This window comes from Tachysurus fulvidraco, chromosome 10 (assembly GCF_022655615.1).
Source record: "Tachysurus fulvidraco isolate hzauxx_2018 chromosome 10, HZAU_PFXX_2.0, whole genome shotgun sequence".
Taxonomy (NCBI): domain Eukaryota; kingdom Metazoa; phylum Chordata; class Actinopteri; order Siluriformes; family Bagridae; genus Tachysurus; species Tachysurus fulvidraco.
Window position 1 is genome coordinate 13,115,537 of NC_062527.1, and position 24,679 is coordinate 13,140,215.

The 24,679-nt window shown below is 38.5% G+C and overlaps 1 protein-coding gene across 1 annotated transcript in view; it reads left to right on the forward strand.

Moving 5' to 3' along the window:
• The window catches only part of b4galnt4a (beta-1,4-N-acetyl-galactosaminyl transferase 4a), a 119,289-nt gene that overhangs the window by 72,103 nt on the left and 22,507 nt on the right, over positions 1 to 24,679 (forward strand). Inside the window, exons 4-7 of the mRNA XM_047820069.1 lie at positions 6,966 to 7,061; positions 9,239 to 9,329; positions 9,692 to 9,792; positions 15,753 to 15,820. Coding sequence (XP_047676025.1) covers positions 6,966 to 7,061; positions 9,239 to 9,329; positions 9,692 to 9,792; positions 15,753 to 15,820 — 356 coding nt within the window. The remainder of the gene's footprint in view (positions 1 to 6,965; positions 7,062 to 9,238; positions 9,330 to 9,691; positions 9,793 to 15,752; positions 15,821 to 24,679) is intronic.

The following is a 24,679-nucleotide window of genomic DNA, read 5'->3' on the forward strand; positions in this document are numbered from 1 at the left end:
TCATGAGAGCAGGCCAGTCACATGACTTAGTTTCATAATCCTATACTCATCACACCATACTCCACTCTCATAACTACATAACTTACATTCATAACCCCATATCTTACACTCATAACCCCATATCTTACACTCATAACCATATACCCCACACTCATAACCCCATATCTTACACTCATGACCATATACCCCACACTCATAACCCCATATCTTACACTCATGACCATATACCCCACACTCATAACCACATATCTTACACTCATAACCCTTTACCCTACACCCATAACCCCATTCTTCTTACATAATGTATTATAGACATCAGAGTCATATCCTACAAGTATATGAACAATTATTCTATCCCTCTTGGTAATCTGTGTGTTGCTAGTTTACATGAACAATGCGAGAGTAATCCCTGATGTCATCCTGAAGCTTTCAGTCCACAGTGCATACAGTAGAAGATTATTAGCGTCTTGACTCAGTTGGTGTTACTGGCACAGGATATAAATCATCAGTTTTTTTTGTTAGTTAAGGAACAGCTGCTATTGGCCAACTCCAACTCTTAACCAAAGTGAGAACAGCTGAAGAGCCAGTCACAGGTGTGTGAAAGTGCCACAAGGAAAATACAGTCTCTGACATGGAGCAATCACGTCGAGCCTGAATGCCACCGTCTGCCAAATACCATTGTGCTGTAGTAATGACCTGCTGCCGGCAAGACGCAGCTAATTACCACATGCTTTCTGCTCTCCAGCCAGACGGCTAGGCAGAACAAAGCAGATTAACCATATCTCCCATTGTGAATTTATCCACTGACATAAGCACTATAAAGGTATAAAAATGTCATATAACATAAAGAATGAGGTCTTTTGCTATGTTTTGTGGTTAAACAGAATATTTGCTCTGTTTTCTTCCTTGAATTGCATCTTTGTAGTTTTTAGGCCTTGAGACACAGACCCTTCCTGACATTTGTTTGGAAGCTAAGAAGCTGAAAGATCCCTGACCTGCATGGGTGACCAGGATCTGCCTGACACGCTGAATTGTATAGGACAAAGTGATTAAGCTGCAGCTTGGGATAGTCTACAGCAGTGTCTTATCACAGACATTGAGTGGCATCTCTCATTTTTAAAAATAAATGTATTCATCAAATTCCTATTGAAAACAGATAAAAGTTATTATGGAGTTCTTAATGAGTTCATTATGGTGATAATGAGGAGCATTCAAGTGCTATTTCAGTGATTGAAATATGTATTGACGTAATAATGGTTTGCACTAATGATTCAGTTGCCTTTTTTGTTCATCAGCTTTATCACCTTTTTTCTAAACTTTTAGAGAAGGATGACAATGCTTTCCTTTCCTTTTTAATTCTATGCTTTTATTTTATCATTTCTTTTTTGAATCATTGCTTTCATTTATTGTACATTTTTCACTTATTTCATTTTATTTTTTTTTATTATTTATATTCTTTCCCTTTCCATCCTTTCATTCTTCCCTTCTTCCCGCTTGTCCCAGCCCAGCCCACCTCTTGCCTCCTTTCCTATTATTTTATATAGAGTTTTTTCCTTTTCTGTTATTATGTTCCTTAATTCTTTAATGTTTCCTTCCTTCCTTTCTTCCTTCCTTCCCGACTGACTGACTGACTTCTTGACTGACTTCCTGACTGAGTTATTAGCCTCATATCAGCCACAATAGGCACACAGAACTCCAAGCTTCTTCTAAATAGAAACATTGGCATAACTCTTTTTTTTCTTTCATTATTTTATTTACCCAATAATTTTTCTTTGCCTCTGTTTGTTTTTCTCCAACTTTCTTCAACTCATCATAAGGAACAGTTGGGCATGGCAGTTACCCGCAGCCATTACATACCATCAGGCAATCAAACTGAATGTGGTCTATATTGCAGCTCTCTCCCAGGGACTGATTACTGCGGGGTAAAAAGGTCATGTGCAGACGGGAGATGATCTTTATCTGGCATCTGTAATATACCGTCCTATCTACAGCAGCACATCCTCTCCAGCACACATTCTGATGGAACATTTATGACGGAGACTGCTCGTTAAAATGCATCTGAGGTTTCACCACCGGGGAATAAAGGTGCATTAGATGCCCACAGCAATTTTTTGAGAGCCTCGTGTCACACATGTCATTCTGAAGGGCGGTACCACCTTTATGTCACCTGGCAACCTGTTTTTAGAGCTTGTGATGGTATGTGGGAAGTGATGCGTGAGGCAGGTGGCTGAGGTCCATGAACTGTGGAGGATCACTAATACTGCTGAGATTCTGATAATCTACTGGCCTTAACAGTTAACGACGTTGAGAGAGTCATGGCAAGGTCATCTGAGCATATTGTTATTTTTTTATTCAAACCTAGCATGATAGAAGAAGCTGCTGTATATTTTGTGACTGAAAAGGTGCGATCTTTTCTTTTCTGTGTTTAAAAGTCTTATTTTTTAGAGACCTGTCATTCAGGTAGACATGTTTGCAAGGTGTTTTCATGCATCATCTCACTCACACACACACACACACACACACGCACACACACACACACACACACACACACACACACACACACACACACACACACACACACACACACACACACACACACACACACACACAAACACACACATACATACACACAGAAGTGCTACATTTGGAGCTCTATTAGGATAAATATAGAGCCTGTATCTGCCGAGAGTGTACATGCATTAGTGAAGCTTCAGTTTCTTGAGAAACAAAACTGAACAAACTTTCCGAGAGCATCAATCAACCAGCAGTGCTCACCAGTGACTAGGGAAAACAAATTCAAAGACCATTTTACTATCTAACAAACTAACTAACTAACCGATTAACAACCTGACTTCCTCCTTAGCCCCTGCCCCTGCTCCATCCCCTTCTCCATCCCCTTCACTGTCCCCTTCCTCCTGTTCTTTGATATATATGTTAGCATGCAGTGATTGGCTGACAAACATGTGTATTTTTCCTTTAGAGATACCGACTTCCAAAATGTAATCACAGCTATAAATGAATGTCTTGAGTTATGTTACTTCCAATAGGATTCATTCGCTCATCAACAGCTTTTCTTTGGTCAGTGATGTGGTGGATCTGGAGCTTATGCCAGGAATACTGGGTGTGGTGAGGATGGGATAAGCTCCAGATCTACAGTACCACAACCCTGAGCAGAGTAAAGCTCTTACTGCTGATGAGTAAATGAAACCAGTGAATTACAGGGCCACAAGGATTTGATGATGAAATTTGTAAGAAGAAGAGAAAAAAAAATTGGACACATTTTCATTACAATACACATTGTAAATAGTCTCAACCTCAGACATCAGGCCTACAAACTGTTGGCTGAACATCTGATGCACATGACACACAAAACTGATAACACTTCATTGGTTTTAAACTCAACATTTGACTGCTTGGATTTTACAGGATATCCAGGAGATTTGTGTGTCGTGTATTTTAACATTCCACTTGGAAACAAAGCTGTTGTGATGGAAGAAGGAAGTCATGTTTACAACTAAGAAGTGATTATGATAATCAAATAAATGCTGGATTTTCCAAATTATCTAAGGCTCATTGATTTGCATGACATTCTTAAATGAACGACCTATGGTTGCACACTGGTCTGTTTTTGTAGGGACGTTGATTTTACATATTCACTGCAATAAACTTGGTTCTGAACAAAAATAAACTGACTGGTTGATGTACAGTAAGCCAGTCAGACACCCTCTTTGGTGGTCCTTGGCCAATAAAAGCTGTTATGGAGTCCAGATTTCAGATTACATCTTACATGTTTGTGTTTTTGATTCTTAACCAGGGATGCTCATTTTTAGGATAGATTTGCTATAGACCGTCTCTGCCTTTTCAAGCTCTGAAACTCTTATATAACACAGAAAAACAACAGAACTTTCCAAATTTATTCTATACAAAATATATATAAACCTTCAGTCATTACTGTTTTGAAACCCATTATGTGTCTTACTGCATTGTATTGAACACACACACACACACACACACACACACACACACACACACACACACACACACACACACACACACACACAAAATCACACTAGGGGCACACTTAGTGAGTATGTGGTGGGTGGAATTACTTTGGTCTCTCAGAGTCATTAGCTGTTGGCATGCGTTCAGAGCTTTTAGCTTTACATTGCAGCTGAGCACATACACACACACACACACACACACACACACACACACACACACACACACACACACACACACACACCCCTACACAGAAAGAGTCATGTTAAACAGAGAGACACACTAATACAGCCAGTGAAACAGGTCTAAAGACTAAGGCAGGTGGATAAGAAGCAGGCTTTGTGTGTGTGTGTGTGTGTGTGTGTGTGTGTGTGTGTGTGTGTGTGTGTGTGTGTGTGTGTGTGTGTGTGTGTGTGTGTTCATGTTTGCCTGTGTGTATATTTGTCTTTGTATGAGAGAAATGGGGAGAGAGAGAAACAGATAGAGTCTGGTTACAGTAAGTGTGCTGCTTCAACCATTGCTGTGTGGAAGATAGTGGGGAATTTGTTGCAGAGAAATGAAACATTCAAAGACATACAGAGCTACTGCAGATGCCTTGGGCTTTTAAACCATGGACACAAAAATATCAGTATCTCATAAATATATATATAATAAGCCTGAAATATATGAGTGGACTATTATCTATTATTTCTGTTTTATCGTTTTGTAATGCTTGCTATTTTTTCAGTTCAGTTCAGTTTGATTCTGTATTATTTTTCAATTGCTATTATTTTTCAATTGCTACAAAGCATTTAGACAGCATGAAGAAGAAACCTTGAAAAGAAGCAGACTTAAAAATGGGAACTCATCCTCTTCTCACTGTCACTGGATAGATGAATTATAAATCATGAAAATATACAGGAGCAAAAGAGTAAAAACAGACAGTATTGAGAACAGGACAGACTTTATGATTACAGCATCTAACCCTAACAAAATAATGTTTTGTTCTTTATATACGTGAGAGCATACAGGGAAGCAGCCATTGAGTCACATAATTACAGATGACTCAAGAAGAATTATGAGGTCTAAAATGATAATATTAGTTTATATATAGCTTAACAGAGAGAGGACAGATTATTGGTAGTTTAGTGTACTATTGTACTGATCAGGTCTTTAGCTAAGACAGCAAAACTCCAAACAAGAGCCAGAATGTAACACAAGCATGAGGACACCCTGGGACATAGGCATTCTGCCACTTACCACTTTTTTGCTGTTTATTCTTATGCATAATATTCTTCATTCTTGCACTGGCTGCTGGATTAATAACGATCAATAAAGTATCTATAGTTCTCTCTTTCTTGATAAAATAGTATAAAATGTTATAAAATAAAAAGAGTGATTTGAAAAGTATGTTTATAGATGTCTAACACCAGTGTCAGGTAATCTTTTTTTATACCTTGGGATAAAATTTAAAATCAACATGCAGAGGAAAAACAATCTGTTGTGAGGGAAAAGTGAAGCAATTGGTTGCTGCTGTGAATTAGTTACTGGATATGGCTTAGTTCTGCCTCCTCCTGGATTATAGCAATATAACTTTCCCTGACACAGAAATCCAGGGCTAGCAACAGAGGTCCTGGAGAGACAGAAATAGAGCAGCAGGTCACTACATATAAACACTAGGTTTAATTGAGTTTAATTGAGAGGACTTTGTGTGCTGCTATGGACAGTGAAAACACTTGTGGATGAAACTGTCTCTAATCTTCTTTTATTGATTTTATTTGGGGAACGCAGCAGTGGGAGAGGAGAATCAATGCCAAGTTAACAGCAAAGAATAAACAGTAACTTCACTGATGGCCTTCCCCTGACTGAGACAATCATGTCTTAAGCAGTGGGGTGAAAATGAGCCATCATGAAGCTAAAGACATGGCCAAGGTTATTGGAATTGGCTTAATCGACATTGAAAAGACATTACAACCAAGCATATGCATGCCGGCTAACAGTAATCAACTCTGTCCTGCATCAAGGATGAGGATTTTCTGCTTTATGCTAGAGTTTGTTTTGTTGGTGTTCTTTGGATCTAGAAATGTGTATTTATTTCTAGATGTATAGGTGAAGTGAATAACATTGATTATCTTGTTACACTTTAACCTCTCAGGGGGACGGATTTTTAGACAGCAAGTGAACAGTCAGTTCTCAAAGATGTTTTAGAAGTAGGAAAAATAGGTAAGTGACTTTGACAAGGGTCAGGTTGTGGTGGCTTGACATGTGGGTTAGAGCATCTTCGGTACAGCTGGTGTGGTGTGGTGTTCATGGTATGTGATGGCTAGTTCCAATCAAATACCACACAGCAAAAATTGTTGTTGAGGAACAAGACAAAGAGTTCATGGTGTTGACTTGGCTTCCAAGTTTGCTAGACCTCAATCTGATTGAATCTGTGGGATGTGCTGGACAAACAAGTCTGATCCATGGAGGCCCCAGCTTGCAACTTACAGGACTAGTATAATTAGGACCTACACTATATTAAGCAGGTGGTTTTAATGTTGATCAGTGCATGTGCATGTGCATATAAAAGAAAAGTGTGTGTACCCCGCAGCATGCCGTCCCTCACAAGACTGTAGTCTTGTATTATTAATGTATAAGCTGTTCTCTGAGGATTTGAGCACTGCAGGTATTCTTGCTGCAGGTTTGCAGGTGAGCTGTCCCAGTAGAGAGATGAGTGGAGAACTAACTTTATAGCCTCTTCTATATTCATTCTCCTCAGGTTATCCCAATTCTCTGTACTCATCTCTCTCATGCATCTATTACTTTCTATTAAGTTTAATCCGATATAAACTGAGACAATGCTTACATGTTTTTACTTTATTGTTGTTTTCTTTTTTGTTAGCCCTTTTTTATTATCATTTGAAGCAGTCAGACTGTTTCACTGTCCAATATAATGAGCTCTTTATTTCTCTCTCCTTCTCTTGTATTATTTTCTCCCCTCACAGTATAAGGGGCAGGCAAACCTGCACGTATTTGAAGACTGGTGTGGCTCATCTACTGCTCAGCTCAGAAAGAACCTTCATTTTCCTCTTTTTCCTCATGTGAGTATTTGTGCAGTTGTGTTTGCTTTATTGGCTTTGTTTTCAAGACATTTTTCAATTCTTCTTCTTCTTCTTCTTCTTCTTCTTCTTCTTCTTCTTCTTCTTCTTCTTCTTCTTTTACTACTACTACTTCTTCTTCTTACTATTATTATTAGTAGTAGTATTAGTATTATTAGTATTATTATGATCATCATCAGTACTTTTTATTAAAATGATAAACTCTGATAAGATCATTTACATTAGAGATAGTGTTAAATAATTACCTAAATAATGTGTCATACACTGTAACTGGTAAGAAACCTCCTGGCGGTCCAGCGCCAGGATCCCGGACTCTTATTGCGTGGCTTGGGTTTGATTCCCGGTCAGAACGTTAACCCAGCCTGAAGAGTTAACTCTCTAAAATGGGAGAGTTGCATCAGGAAGGGCTAATCCTCTGTGATAAACCATCTACAGTAAACCTGTGCCAAATCTAATACCCGATCCACGTGATCTGCTGTGGTGACCCCAAAAAGGGAGCAGGTGAAAGACAAAAAAAATACATTTTTATGCATAATTTGTTTTGAAGAAGTGTCATGCTATTTTATTTTTGTCACAACATAATAATTAAATCATTCTTAGAATTTCAAATATACTCTTTATTATCTTTTAGATATTCTTTTTTTGGTTCTGGAAAATCTCTTTTCTTCCACTTATTTATTTACTTGTGTAATTGATGGGTTGTAAAGGACGGAGAACATGTTAAATGCCAGCTGGGCTTTGATCCGTGGACTTTGACAGTGGCAGGTCAGGCAGTATGGCAAGATCTTATAATGATAACTGACTAGGCTAACTTGATATATTGGTAGTTAGATTAAATAAGTATTGGTGATGAGGAGCTTATTTTCGTTCACTGTAGCTTTGGAGGCATAAAATGAAGAGAAGGGAAGCTGCATGTGCGACTTTATGTAGCCACAGTCATAATGCATAGTGCTGAATGTCCTAAAAATAGCCAAGTGCCAAAGCAATGAAATATTTTCGATTTAATATGTCATAAATCTCCTTATATTTGCCCAATAACTAGACAAATTTTTCCCCAGCGCTCTGCCATTTATGTTTGTTATTCTCGTTTGCTTCCCGATTGGTTGGGAAGGAAGAAATGTTTTTAAATAAAAAATAAATAAAAAGAAAGAGCCTGTTTATGGTACCTCCTTCCATGATTACAAATGGAGAAAAAAAACTGCAAGCATCCTTAGAAAGCTTATATAGACGATGCACATACTGTAACATATCAAACTGGTTACAAAGACATTTATTCTGAATTTATCTGCAGGAGCATTTACACAAGAAATTTAGTATCCATGACAGTCCAGTTAGTCCAGAAAAACATTCAACTCTGAAGAGAGCTCATGAGTTTGTCAGTTTAATTATAAGGTGTCAATATTTGTCAATTTGTTACTTGCACTAGATTACATTTTCAGTTTTAAATAATAATCTAGCCATTCAATTAGGACAAAAGAAATGGCACCCTATAAAGGGAGAAAGAGTGAATGCCTACGGTGCCTGATGTAGTACAAAGGCTCAGGTTCAGCCATATTACTGGATATTCAGTGTTGTACATGCTGCATTTAGAAGCACTTAAATTTTGTTGCTTTCAGCTCTCTCTCTCTTTCCTCTCTCTCTCTCTCTCTCTCTCTCTCTCTCTCTCTCTCTCTCTCTCTCTCTCTCTCTCAGCTTTTCTTATTATAAATTTGTTATTGCCATTTATCACATTGAACATTTTCTGGACTTGACAGCGTGCGGATTTTGCATAGCATATATTGTACTTGAACTTCATTCGTAATAGTCATACTGTTCTACCACAGATCTGTATTCACATATAGTTTTATATTTTCTATATTTTCCTACTTGTTAAATTCTATTTTTAATGGCGATCTGTTTTTATGACACAGTCAAAGCATTTCACTGCACACCCTACTGTGTGGTTGTGTATACGACACATGAAGCAAAATAAATGGTGGTAATTTTGTTTCGGCTTTGTGTTTATGAAAAACATTTACACGCAGACTTACTTAAGGTTGAATGATAAACGAGGCCATTATGTTGTGAGTCTGTGTGTAAAATTGTGTAGGATTTCATGTTCAAGTGTAAGAATGAACAAAATACTGACTGTTATTACTTTATTTTGTTTGTCTCCCCAGACAAGAACTATAGTGAAGAAACTAGCTGTTGCTCCCAAATGGAAAAACTATGGCTTGAGAATATTTGGCTACATACATCCGTACAAAGATGGTAATTATTTACTGAAGCTACATGCTCATACCTCATTCATGTAGTCAATCATAAAAATAGAACTTCCAGCCTCAGAGAACACACAGATATAGAGTGTCAGTTCACATGACTCCTAGCAGCTGGGCTAATAAACTCCGTCACACCTGCACTGTCTGAAATACACACTTACACTCTCACACCAAATTAATGGATATATATATATTTTTATATATATATATATATATATATATATATATATATATATATATATATATATATATATATATATATATATATATTTTATGAAGAATAATGGTAGCATAAAAATATCTTCCAGCAGCTGAAACATTGCTGTATTTTCTGTCCATGACATCCATCTCTAGGGGATTTCCAGTTTGCTGTGGCTTCTGATGATAACGCAGAGTTCTGGTTGAGTTCAGATGAGAGCCCGCTCAACGCCCGTCTGCTCGTCTATGTGGGCCAGGTTAGTTTTTCTTTTTACCTCAGAAATACTTCTTTATCACTCAATAGCATTGTAGAAATTCAGAAAAAATTACCATTAAGCATCTTTATGAAGGAAGGAAATGCCTCTATGAAGATGGTACTGTATATCACTGTTTCCAGCATACTTGCATATCCAAAAAGCTTGTGCTAGTTAGCCAGTTCTAGTGCTAGCTTGTAATCACCTGTCGTTGGATTGATTTCTGCTTGAACACTGAGATGAATTTCCACTGCTGTAGAAAGGTCATGTTTTCACCTTGCATGTTATTACCAAGCTGGAGGTTATCCTCACATACAAAAAAAAACCATCTAATCGGGAATCCATCTCTTGCTGACATGCATAGACGCAGCTCCGAAGCAAGAACACATGACCTTTGGCTCAAGCAGCAGATTTAATAACAGTTCAGTGCAATTCATTCTAGAGCAACTGCACTAAAACAAGTCAGATTTATGCTAAATTAGGCCAATGTCATAATTAAATTTGACTCAACTTTAATTAAAAAGGAGTTCCATATCTTTCAATGAGTGATCGCTCCACCAGTGAAATATCTTCATGGACATGTGGTGCATGATTACTTTATAGAGGCTTCTGTGCATAATGATGCTCTGACACTGACTGCTCCCATCTCGTGCTAAAACCCTTTTTGAGAGTGTGAAGAAAATAATGTGGGAAAATAAACATCACATTTGATCTCCTACTGCTCTACCAAAAGGATTGTGTTAGTTTAAATGGAGATGTTTGAAATTGTGAAAATGTGAGGTTATTGATATCAAACCATCACGAAGCATACGATATTAGCCCTCGCTGTGAGTGCTAAATGAAAAAATGTGGAGTGCTGCCTGTTAAAGACCTCTTTTGTTTAGATCTTAGCACTTCTCACCCAGTTTTGTCTTCTTAACCATGCTTCTTGAGCTCTAATCATCCTTTTCTCTGAGTGCAGAAGAATGGTGTCCAATCAGATTCACCCTGACACCATGGTCTCCATGGACACTGCAAAAACCTAGCCAATGGTACACCAGGGTCTGTTATCAATGGTACAATATTAGCTTGGCCGTTGCCCTTTGTGGAGCATAAACCTTTTTGTAGTGCGTGTAACTTTAATCAAAGAGCATGGCCAGCAGCTACTTGCTAATTAAATTTCCCTCTGGTGAAGGAGCTGGTCTACAGGGGCAGGAAAAGAAATGAAGGCTTGTGAAGAGGAGAAAACAGTGCCTGTGTGAACATGCAGTTAGATGTTCACCCAGAGGCCTTTGTGCGAGTGTGTGTGTGTGTGTGTGTGTGTGTGTGTGTGTGTGTGTGTGTGTGTGTGTGTGTGTGTGTGTGTGTGTGTGTGTGTGTGTGTGTGTGTGTGTGTGTGTGCTTTGATGCAAGGTCATTGTATTGATCATGTATTCTTGAGAGAAGTCTTAGCACACCTCCACACACAAACACACTCTCACACACAGACAGGGGATTCAATATCCTGCCACAAAAGCGTTTGATCTATTGGAAAGAAGAGGTGGCACACGATTCTTTGTCTCTGTGAATAATTGCAGCCTGTCCAGAATTCCTAGTGATTTCCTGCAGCCTCAGAGGCATCTCTGGGAAAAATCCAGTCAGGCAGAGAGCAAGAAAGCAGCATCGAGCCACAGTGTGTCGACGGCCAGCTCTGTAATGGAGAGTTGTCTGGAGGGCGTGCGTCTCAATAGACTGGTCTATGTTTAAAATAGCATGACTCCTGAGGCAAACGTTCTTTTCAATTCTGCCTGTGCTACCCGGCTAAAGGGAAAATGGAGTGCGAGCAAAAAGACATGGGTTACACACGCATACACACACATAGACAGAAAGAGAGAGAGAGAGAGATGTGTAAAAAGAGCAGTGTGTTAGTTTTATGTAATATCTCAGGCTTTGCTGCAACTGAAATGAGTTTTCTCTTTCTATATAATCCCACGTTTGGGTAAAGTTCACCTACATTAATAAAACAGACACACACACACACACACACACACACACAAGCTCAAATGATTCAGCAGTCCACTGCACATAGTGATCTCAGTGCATTTTACATTTACATTTATTTCTTCTGGCAGGCGTTTTTATCCAGAGAGCCTTACAAGTGAGGCAGAATAAAATCCTAAGCATAGAGCTGTTAAAGGAGCTGACAGCGACACAAGTGCAGCATGGCTACGTTTCTACCAATGAACCAGAAAGAGAAGTATAATAGATGTAGGAAGAACATAGCTAAACACGAGAGGTTGGAGTACTCAGAAATGCCATCATGAATCCATCAGTCAAAAACCTACACGTCAGGCATCAATAACCTTCAGTGCAAGTAATATGTGAAACCAAAGGAACCAGGGGGCTGTTTATTAAGTTTGCACACATAATTTAGTGCATAAACCATGTGTATGCACATATATGCAGAAACCCCTAGTGGAAGGAAAGGGTAATGGTCGGTAAAACGATAAGAAGCAGGGCCCATCACATGTATTGTCAATTATTGCTCATAATTTCTTACTCATCAAGGTGTAGACAGGTGACACAGATGGAATGTAAAGTCATATAGAAGGCACTAAAGATTGATAGGGATTGAGACAGTGATGAATTGTCCTTTGCTTGAAGATTTGGCACCTGCAGCTTTGTGCAGGAAAACTTAAGAGCTGTGCAGGAACCTGTTTGCTGAAATTTATGAGTGGCTCATCAGTCAATTTTAGTTGGTTTCCGGCAGCAGCTTGCCAACAATGGCAACAAAATGCAGCAATATCAACCACAGTCCTTTCTTCTCTGAGGGTTTAAAAAAAAGTTTCTACTCTCTGAAATGCCCCCAAGTGTTTGTTCATAAGCATCTAAAAGTTAAAGCTGTTATTTTCAGCCACTTATATTCTCTGTAAGGTTACACCAGCAAAGATAAAAACTGAAAGCCAACAGTGAGTTAAAATATGTATTTCATTGCTTTGTACTGACTGAAAATGTCCAAAAATTGATTTCTATTTTGGATTTTCATTGCAGGCCTTTCTTTATGTAAATAAGTGTGGCTGTGCACAAGCACAGTGTAGGATTAATCAACATTCATTACATATAATTGTGAGACTGCATGCGTGATAACTAACAGTTTCTACTGTGTACAAGCAGAGATATCTTGCTATCTATAGATTCTATGGTGCATTTCTCTTTGATTTCAAGAATGCAAGAATGGGTACAACGATTCTTCCTGGAACACAAAGCCTCTAGAGTTACAGGAAAGATCTTTGAGACAGGATATGCTGGTTGATCTGAGAATTTGAGCCAGTTGTACAGTATGGGATGGACTGTGACGGTAGTACAGGATACTGAGAGGTCCAGCATAGGGGCTTCTTAAGCAGTAAGTAAGCACAATGTTTTTCAAGATTCAGTTCCATTTGGGTTTTCATGCAGGAAGAGATGTCAGAAAGGCAGTCTGATGTCTTCTGTGAGCTGCAGAGAAGTAATGTTATGTGTAATGAGCATGGTAGCCATTAGATGTAGTCGCTGAGTCGAGAAGTGTTAGTATACGTTTATATGGGGAGAACACGAGTGGATCTAGAACTGATCTCGGCAAAACTCCCATAGTGAAGCTGTGAGGTGATTATTCAGACTTTTTCATGTTACATGGTATGATAATAAGGGCCATGTGCTGAGGGTCCATTGTGAATAAGTTTTTTGTAAGCTTTTGCTGATTAGACATTAAGAGAGTGATGAGCACCAGCTTAGTTTAATCAGATGTATTTATTGATGACGTTCTGCTAGATTGCCTTGGTGTACTCAACATAAAAGCCTCTACTTCAGCCATATAAACCAGGCTAGACCACATTTTTTCCTTCCTCTAAAATATAATGTACATTTTTCACATTGCCCTTTTTGTTGAGCAAATGGAAGAATATACTTCATTTGACCGAAGGCTCTGTAGTCCATTGATAAGTATTTTTTCCCTCTTCCAGCCTGGCTAAATATTTACCGACACGTGGAAATGTACTGAAGCTCCTGCCTCAGGAGCACGAAGCAATATTATGTGCCATCAGCAGTGCTCAACTAATTCCAGCCAGAGAAAAAGCTGTACTTGGCAGCATCAGTAATTAGTTTTGGCCAGGATCACAACTGTGTGTTTATGCCGACAGCGGCACTGTGTATATATGGCATGCCAGCAAATACACTCCTGATGATGAGAGCGTATGCAAGTCCTCAGTATAGCCAAGGTCTTTGATGGTTGCTCAGGGCATGTACATTTCCGCATGTTTAGAACAAAGCAGACTTTGTGGCAGGACGTTTGCATGCTTGTGGAACCAAGAACCTCTGTGATTGCTCACCCACGTGTGAGATGTTCACAGCTGCTCGGAATTGGAGAGGAATGCTAAAGTGAAACCCAAATTCCCCAGCTGTGATGAGATCCCAATGCTTCCTGTTTTGTGGATTAGAAGATCAGAGGCGTTAATTAGAGGTGCAGATGCATCGTCTCGGAGAGAAATAAATGAGTATGAATAAGGATGCAGTAGAACTAACCGAGGGATTCAGAGACTCTGTTCTTCTTTGTCCTCTTGTCCTCTTATCTACCTCTTGCATTAACTTCCTCCTTTCATGTTTCTTTCCAGTTCTATCTTTCTCTCTCTTCTGTCATGTTTATCTTAGTTTTACTCTCTTTCTATCCAGTTCTCTGACACTTTACAAAGATGAACAAACATAAAATTTGGTGAGACTCGGTGGTGCTGAGATTTGAACTCACACTCTTCTTTTCAGTAGCCTGAAGCTTTAGTTACTGAGCCAGCAACAGCCGCTGTGAATGCTCTATGTTTAACCATTCACCTACCACTCCTGTAGCTTCACCACTGAACACCAGTCGTCTCACTGGTCCTGTAATGGAATGGAAAAGCACAGGCTCATTTTGCTGGTATTTTGTGCTTGGATAATGACCTTGTGTCTATTAGCTTCCCTCTCATAGTGTCTTTCTTTTACTATGATTCCCTCTCTCATTACTGTCATTGCTCTCACCTGTTCTCTTGTTGTGTCTGTTAACTCTGTTATAAGTGCACACTCTGGAGAAGGCTCTGCTTAGAGAATCTTCCACACCTGTGTGTGTGTGTGTGTGTGTGTGTGTGTGTGTGTGTGTGTGTGTGTGTGTGTGTGTGTGTGTGTGTGTGTGTGTGTGTGTGTGTGTGTGTGTGTGTGTGTGTGTGCACACGCGTGTGTGTTCCTGCATGTTCCTGCATTCTCTGACAGGTGTGATAATTATGCATTCCATTTAGCCTCCAAATGAACCTACTACACAGTACCAAGAGAACAGAACATGCTAGAACACTAGTCAACATGTCACTTGTGTATTGTAGGTTTGTTCTCACCGGTGTTTCATAGTAAGATGATTCAAAACAGTTTTAAAAACACAGCCTTTTTCTTATTCATGCTTGCCCAGGGACAATGAGATGTTTAAAACCCCAACTGCTGAACTGCTGATATACAACTCTAGTAACTGTATACCAACAAGGTATACCTTTAAAAATGGCTAATGAGGTCAAATATATATCCTGATCAGCTATAACATTAAAACCACTAGCCTAATATTATGTATGTCACCAGTGTGCCAAAAAATAGCTCAGATCTGTCTAGGGCTGGATTCCACTAAACATCTGATGGTGTGTTGTGGTATCTGGCACTAAGGCTTTAGCTGCTTTCCGCTACTTCAATTGCTGCGTAATGTATCCCACTCCTTGACAGGTGCCATTGTGTTGAGATAATCAATGTTATTCACTTCACCTCTCAGTGGTTTTAATGTTAAGGCTGATCTGTGTATAATTTAGGGATACATAATGTAGAGTGTGTCAAACCCCAGCAGATGCTTGATGCTGGAAACTGGTTGGTCAGAAGGTGATGATTAGTATTCGATAACAGAGGTTCTGACTGAAATTCCAAATTCAGGGTCTGAATTTAAATTTAAATTTGACCTTTGTTTGTTTCAGTTGGGGTCAGAATGGACAGCACCAGGGGAGTTTACCAAATTCAGGTCTCAGGCTTCCAAGTCTGTCCAGTAAGTACACACACATACACAGACACACCCATACAGATTCATATAATAATATTCTTCTCAACAAGTCCTCTGACAGAACCAATGCACCAGACAATTGCTTCCCTTCACATCTCCAGTGCTGTTTGCTGTGGCTGCTATTCTCAAGGTTTACATGTTCCTGTGCCAGCAGGACATCTGCACACATTGTTGGACTTGGTCTCTTTTCAGTCTGTGATGCTACTGACTGGACTGGCAATTAGAGGAAATTGGCTTCCTTTGTGTGACATGGGACTTACTTTAATTACTTCCTTTTAATGGATGTTTTTCTGTGGAAACCAACTAATAATGGGTTGCTCTGTAGAATCAGACTGTATAGTACCTTACTTGATATCTGCTAATATAACTGTGGGTAGGTTAGTTTTTTTTTTTTTTATCAGTTTACTTGGAATTACATGAGCACATGAACTCTTGCTTGTTTTCAGTGTCTTGTAAAACCACAAAATATTCATAGAGGAATATAAATGGGCAAATGATCTATTATGTTAACCTTGAGGGTCGATTTAGTGCAATCCATAGTGATAAATGGTATTTAAGGCTGGTTAGAAAAAGATATGTTATTAAAGCCTTAAACTTGAGTCTGTTTTTAGTGGATATATACTGTAATAATCCATAATGATTTTTATCAGGATTTCTGTAGAGTTTATATACGGAAAAGTGGGCAGGGCATTGAGTCAATATAATAAAAGGTATTTCTTGTCCTCTAGGGTGCATTTCAATTCTAATTCTACAATGCATTGCATTAGTATTCCTTGATGACTCTATATATGTAACTGTTCTTGGAAGGCCCCAGAGTTTGTTAGAGAACATACCTGAACTAACAGTATCATGAAGTCCATGGAGCTAATCAGTCCAATTGTATTCTATCAAATCAATTCCTGGGGAAAGTTCTAAAAAAGTATTGGTAAGGGTTTAGTTATATAAATACCACAAACTTTGAACATCACCCACAGCATTATTACATCCATTTTTAAAAAATAGAAAGCATATCCTCTAAGACTCAAAGGAGGCTGTCCATTAAAACTCAGTGATCAGATAAGGTACTGTAGTGGTGGGCAATGAAGCCACCAGTACATTGTGGACTTTTACATGCGTATGTGATATTCACCAGCATCCCGCTGTACATGGCTACAAAATAGTGAATTTGTTTTTATATGAAGACCATGGAAAACAACTGCAATGCATGACAGAATATTTCCCTAGTGAAGAATAAAGTATTCAACATTTGCCAAGAGTTGGATTTCCCTTGTGTCAAAGTCACCAATCAAGAGAAGACTTCACCAGAATGACTACAGATGGTTTACCACAAGATGTGAACCATTAGCAGTACACAAAAGCATGAAGACCAGATTAAACCAAAAGCATTAATAAAAAAAATCACTGTACAGTTCTGGAACATTCCAAGGACAAATGAGGACAGATTGATGGGGAGGGAAGAGAAGCGTGGGGAAAGAACAGCTCTTGATCTGAATTATACTTCATCTTATGGCATGGGTATTGATGATGTCATTGCTGCTCAGGTTCAGCCAATATAATTCAAAACCCATTGTACAGCACTTCACAATGAAGATAACCTAGTTAGTAGGGAAAAATCCAAGACCATTTTAAGACAAAAAGGGGAAAGAAAGTGCAATGGCTTCAGAACCTGAAGATGTATGCAGTAAATGCCTCACAGAATGCACCAGGGAATAAACCCACGTCTGGTGATATCTATGGTTTCCTGACTTCAGGCAGACTTTGATTGTCAGTATAATTTATGATTATGTCCAATTACTTTTGGTGCCTGGGGAACTGGGCCACGCATATAAAAAGTTCTGTAATTCCTACACTGTTTACCCATTTTGAATATAAATATCCTTAAATTAAAGCTGAAAGTCTGCCTTTCATGATATAATTTCAGCTTCTGTATATTGTAGTAGACAGCAAAAGCAATGATCTTTTGACAATGTCTAAATGTTTATGGGTTTTCTCAAACCTTTGTCTATTTAGAACTGTTTGAAGGTTGGGGTTTTGACATGCCCATTGCTTAGTGGACTGCAGGCAGTCCCTTCTCAATTAGTGATACATAATATGCTAATATTTATGTGCTGATAATTTTCTCTTGCTCATCTGATGATCTCAGTGTACATAATTATCTACATTCACACAAAGCTGAACATCTGCTTGTGTGACACACTTTAAATACCAGAAGAGTGCTTCAGCAATTATGTATTATGCTAAGGCAGGGCTTGTGTAAACTGACTTTTGCCAGACATTTTAAAAATTCCTTTCAGTACTCCGGTAAACTTCAAATTCGATCCGATGGGAACCAAATACAGACACGCGCACACACACACAGACATTTGGCTTCTTTGCATTATTCATTGTATGTGCGCGTGCGTGTGTGTGTGTGTGTGTGTGTGTGTGTGTGTGTGTGTGTGTGTGTGTGTGTGTGTGTGTGTGTGTGTGTGTGTGTGTGTGTGTGTGTGTGTGTGTTTTAATAAGTATCCTCTCTTTCCTGTGCTCTGTGAATGACTACACTACAGTGAAGAGACCAGCTACAGTTTGGCACATAAATGAAGGCAGGATATGGAGCACATTCTGCTCAGCTCACTGGCCCCAGGGCTTTATATCGAAGCTTATTGTGTCGAGACACCTGACTGAAGGTTTCAAAGTGTCAGGGTATGCAAGCAGACAAGAAGCCGTACCTTTGTGGTGAATTCAGTACCATGACACAAATTAAATTGGGGTAATGATGAGCATTTTCCCCTCTGGTTAGGTCTCTTTGATCATTCAGACATTAGAGGAACCTTACTGCACCTGTGACAGATCAGGGTTAGTAACAGGGGACCTTACCTTCAGTAAATATCGTACACTGTTCTAACTGGGGCTTTCTAACAAACTTTAGGGGCAGTACTGCCCCAGCACTGCCAAGTTACCATCATTGAGGCCTTAACCCTTTATGTTCCAGGGTGCTGTAACACGGTAGACCCTGTGTTCTGACTCCAGATTCTCACATGTATTGTCCTGTAATATTTGACTTGTATACTTATTTGGGGCAGTTGATTGATAGGTCAGTGTGACGTACTGAATTGAACATGTGAATACTGATAAAGTTCCATGTGGTTCAGTAACGAGACGCCTGGAGTTAAGAGTCTGATGAGAGGAATGATGTGTCTAGTACTTATTCAATGTATGTACTGTATACACACCGAACATTAAGATCACCTGCTTAATATTGTGCAGGTCCCACTTTTACTGCCAAAACAGCTCTGACCCATCCTCAATGAGACCTCTGAAGGTTTGCTGTGGTATTTGTCACCAAGATGATAGCAGCAGATCTGGGCAATTTGATGTCAGATTGAGATCTGGGCAATTTGGAGGCCAAGTCATCTCTTTTATTTTTTTCAGTGATAGCTAGCATGAACTTTTTTCCACAGTTTCTGCAGTAGCTTTTCTGTAGGATTGGACTAGAAGGTTTGCTTTTTCCCCTACATGCTTTTTGTGAGCCTTTGCTGCCCTTGACTCTTGCCAGTTATCCTCTTTTGGTATTTTGGTATTAACCACTGTATACCTGAAACACTGATTTTTGAACTTTCTTTACTTTAATCATCTAGCCAAATCCCTCAGATCCTTACTCTTGCCCAATTTTCCTGCTTCCAACATATTAACTTCAAGAACTGACTGTTCACATGTTGCCTGTATACCCCAACCCTTCACACTGTAATGAGAAAATCAATGTTATTCAGCATCTTGTGTGATAGAATAACAGCAGATTTATCCTTGTGTTTAAAACTCTTGTATAAAGTATACATTGCATGATATCACAAGTTATACTAGTCTACCTAAGAACTATGTAGGCAAGCGTCTAGCTCTTATGTCAAGAAAAGACATAAATACAAAATAAACACAAAAAGTGCAGGTGCCTTTGTGGGAACAAAATCTAGATCTAAATGCAGGGATAGAAGGCAGATGGAGGTTTTATTAATAAAATAATTAAACCAGAGACAGGAAAACACTAAGGAAAAAAATAAGCAATAAAACACAACAGGATACAGGGAAATGATACCGGAAAATAAAACCAGATAATGAGAGACAAGGACTCAGCAAAAACCACTCTCAAGACAGCAGGTATAAATACAGAAGGTAATTAAGAAAATGTAGGGGACAGGTGTGCAGAGGCAGGATCAGGTGGGGCAAACACATGTGGGAATGCAAAAACACATGTCACAAGACATAAACAGACCCTGTTGGAATGCCCTCTGCTGTTCTGGCAGGGAATTGTCCAAGCCATACATTTATCCCTTGACAGTGGTAGTGAAGGGCATAATATGTGACATGGAAGAGGTTTAGTCTGTCCCAGACCTGCTGTCTTTTCCTCTTGAAATATGCCAGCTCAACAAAAAGGTCTGGTATTAAAATATCCAGCTGATGAGGCAAAATAGATTGTCATTGGCCATATGTTCATAGCTAAATTGACTGGTGACTAACTAATGAGTTGTGTGTTGTTTTTTGTTCCATGTTGTTTTTTGTTTTCTTTTTTTGCTTGTTTTATTTGTCTCTGTCTGCCACCTGCTAGGCTTTTCTGGTCTCTTACTTATGCTTTTCACCTTCTTTTCTCCTGCCAGTGTTTACCAGTTTAAACGTGTCATATCTGTGTCAACCGACAAAACTCTGGTTTTCATTTTGCAAAACTGTAGAAATAGCAGTGGTGTCCTGTGGCATACTAATGACTCTGCAATCCCAAAGGAGCTGAACAAAATAATAATAATTAATCAAGATCCAGAATCTCACACGCTTACATCACAAACCGTACTGTATTATGTAATCCCCTCAGAGTCAGAGGGAGATATACCAGTAACACTTCAGAAGCTTTGTGATCCGCTGGGCATCGTAGCTGGGCTTCCTTTGAACTGCTGAGGGAAATGTGGATAGAACTGCAGTCTGTCTATCCAAAGGCTATCAGGATACAAAATGAAAACAGTTCTTTCTAATCAGATCGATCTATTGAGAGGGGAACATTTTGTGTTAGTTGTAGGTATGTTGTAAAGAATAAAGCAGATCATTTATCTAATCAAACAGAGAGTACAGAGAGCAGAGTAAATTTTGATAAAAGTCCATTTTTTAACACACACACACACACACACACACATATATATCTCAAGATTATGTCCCTTCTTGAGGAATGCATTAGCTTTGCCCCATATGTTTTATGGAGCTATGGTATCATTCAAATTAATGCTACTTTACATTTGTAGTGAGTCATCTCCATGTGAAATGATACACTTCTGGGATTTCAGCCAGAACAGGCTTCCACAGAAATAGATTCCAGTCTTATGCCCTCTGGAGAACAGAAACAACACCAAGAAAAAAGAAATTGCACAAATTAGACTGTCATTACCAAGCCAGGCCCTCAGCTTTGCAGTTTACTGTAAGGACTAATGGATAACAATAAGTTAAGCTTATCCTTGAGGACCAAAATCCAGCTGTAACTGTCAATTCATTTTTTGATTTTTTGACACTGTCCCAAAGCAGCTTTACAGAACTCCAGATGTAGATTTAGATCGCTAATGAGCAAGCCTGAGGTAACATCGAGAAGGATGAACATCCTGAGAGGAAGAAACCTTGAGACAGCTGTATCCTATAAATCAAACAGTACAGAGGGTGTTGAAACGATCTTCTGTGTAAGCGTCAGGGTCTTTCTTTTATTTTAAAGATCTTCCAGTTTCCAAGTGAAGTTGTCCACCAAAGAACAGAAAAGACTTTGGCATAAACTGTTTTGGTAGGTATGTTTGGGGTTTTCAAGTGGGACTATCAACAGAACTCTTAAAGTTAGCTGTTGTTGTGAGGATTTCTTTAGCAGCTGCAAGTAATTCTGAAGTTAAACAAGTTCCAAGCAGAAAAAGGGCATCAGGACTATTGACTTGGAACCTGACTCGCTTATGAGCGCTGCTCATTTGGGACTTGATTTAGTCATTATAGTTGCTGACTATAGGGACTTGCCTTGGGCTGGACAATTGTTGTACATCTGACTCCACTTTGTGAAAGCTGCTGATGTGAGAGTAAACTTGTACTTGAGAGTGCATGACTGGACTGCACTGTTGAGTAACTAGATCTTTTTAAGAACATGTAGCTGATTTACTCATTCATCCATTCTGATCCATTAAAAACAAATAGATTTTGGTTAACTCTAAGGTGTGTGTGTGTTTGTGTGTTTGTGTGTGTGTCTGTGTGTGTGTGTGTGTGTGTGTGTGTGTGTGTGTGTGTGTGTGTGTGTGTGTGTGTGTGTGTGTGTGTGTGTGTGTGTGTGTGTGTGTGTGTGTGTGTGTGTGTGATCTGATGGGACTTGTGATGTGTAGTTTTTTATATCACTCAGCAAAGATGCATTAGTTGTCAAGTTGCCAGTTTCTGTGTGTGAATAATGGAAGGGCTGCTTTTCTTGGTATTGGATGTAAAAGGAATCTACAGAGATTCTACAGAGGTGAAATGTGGTATGAAGTTAGGAAAATTACAAGCGGAGGCAAAAAGTTTCAATGAGTTTAAAATAAGAGGTGAAGGCATCCAAACGTTGGCATCCAAACGTTGATATAATTGAGAGAATTTTGAGTTTAAGCAAAGTGAATGGAGCTTTGTGCTAGCCAAACACGGTCTTCTGATGTTGAACCAGACAACACAAGCATAAATCACCAGTGAATGGCTCAAACACACACAGATACCAAAAAAAATCCGCCCCAAATTACTGAAAATATGAGGTTCTAGGAATAAAGCTGTTAGTCATGAATTTTAATGTTACCATTGCTAAAAGTCATTCATTTGAATAAAAATAACTGATGTATTGCTCTTAATACTGAACAACCTTCATCCAAAAATATCATTTAATCTATATTTTTGAAATCGCTTACATGCATCTAGTAGCTCATTTACTAGGATCCTAAATACATTTGCTTTGCTTTGCTTTGCTTGTGCAGTCTAATAAATTCAGCATCTAGTGAGTGGGAGCTTCACAGGCTATTTACAAAAGAAACATTATGTAAATGATGTCAGATTTAAATTACAGGAATAATAACTATTTAAATTAAGTTTTGTGTGTGCTGTTTATTCCTGATAGCTGTGATGAGTTTAGATCTCAGAGATTTCAGGGAAGAGAACTGAAATTTGAGGTGACAGGATTAGACGTGTTAGTTAGAAAGGCATATAAGTACATCGAAGACAAACAGTATCAAATATGTTTAATACTACTTGAGTGTCAGTTAGCACTGTATAAACTCAAAGGTACAACTGGATGAAAAGGAGAAATGCACACAAATGAATAATAGCTAAAATAGTTTAGAAATAGCTGTTTTCTATTACACCAATTAAATAACGAATGAAAGCATTTACAGTTAAAACCAGTAAAAGACAGTTACTCTGAATTATGGCTGCTTTATGAATTATATCATTCACACTCAGTCACAGTCACACACAGTCCCTCAGAATTATAACAAAGTTACGGATGTGAATTAACACCCACCAAATCCTGGTAATTGGTCCGAGGGTTGCTTTAAAGTCAACTCAGTGGAGATCTCAGCATCTGTGTGAAAGCAATCCACTCCCAAGGCTCAGTATTGAATTATGTGAAGTCATCAGGTTACTGAGAGTTTCAGGTTTCAAAATGTCAATGTTTTTTTCCCAAGCCAAACTAGACATATAACGATTACTAGTTCCTTTTTTTGCAGTAGACATGAAATGAGAAAGCTCTTCTGGACTGTTCAATTGTAATGGGTTAAACTGTGTCTCAAACAGAGTTATCTGTACATGGCTGGCTTCAAACCCTGTATGTAATTCTAAAGGAAATTCTGAAGACAGTCCACAATTAGACATACACCAATTAAGAGTTTGTCTTCACTTTGTGTCTATCTCTGGATCTGCTCCACAAGTGTCTTGCTAATTAATTTATCTCATGTAAATGTGTGCATACGTGACGTCGACAGGCAGTATTATCCCTCACAGATAGAGGTGTGTGAGTGTATTATATGTTCTTCATCACCATACATAGGGATCAAGGTTGGTGTCTTTGTCCTGGCTTCTTTTGTTTGGTCTTTTTTGTAACGTTTATATCTTTATCTCTGACCTCCTGACACAGTCCAGGTTTGTCTCAATACAACAGGTTTGTCTCTGTCTCTCTCTCTCTCATTGTGTGGTGTGTGTTCTGGTTTACACAGCCTGTCAGATCACTAAAGGTCTATTGTGTGTGTGTGTGTGTGTGTGTGTGTGTGTGTGTGTGTGTGTGTGTGTGTGTGTGTGTGTGTGTGTGTGTGTGAGACCTCACTATTAACTAAAATACGGGTTAGGACCTACTACAGAATTGTTTATTGTATATAATACACTAGATTAAATATTGGAAAAAAAATTGTATATAATACACTAGATTAAATAAGATGATGATGGTTGTAATAATAATAATAATAATAATAATAATAATAATAATAATAATAATAATTAACATATAATAATAAATAACAAGGGGGGCCTACACTATATTAAGCAGGTGGATTTAATGTTTAAAGCTATATAAAAGTCATATTTTTTCTGCAACAGTAATAGTACTCATATAGATATTTTATTTATCACATGTATAATTAATAACATATAATCTATATATCTATTTTATAATAAAAATTATTATTCACCTTCTCCCACCTTTTAGAAGAGATGGATCTCTATGTCCATGAAGTGGTTACCTGATGAATGAATGAATGAATGAATGAATGAATGAATGAATGAATGAATGAATGAATGAATGAAGGAAGGAAAGGTTTGTAAAACCAATGTATTAGCCACTAAAAAAGACATATACTGTTGATA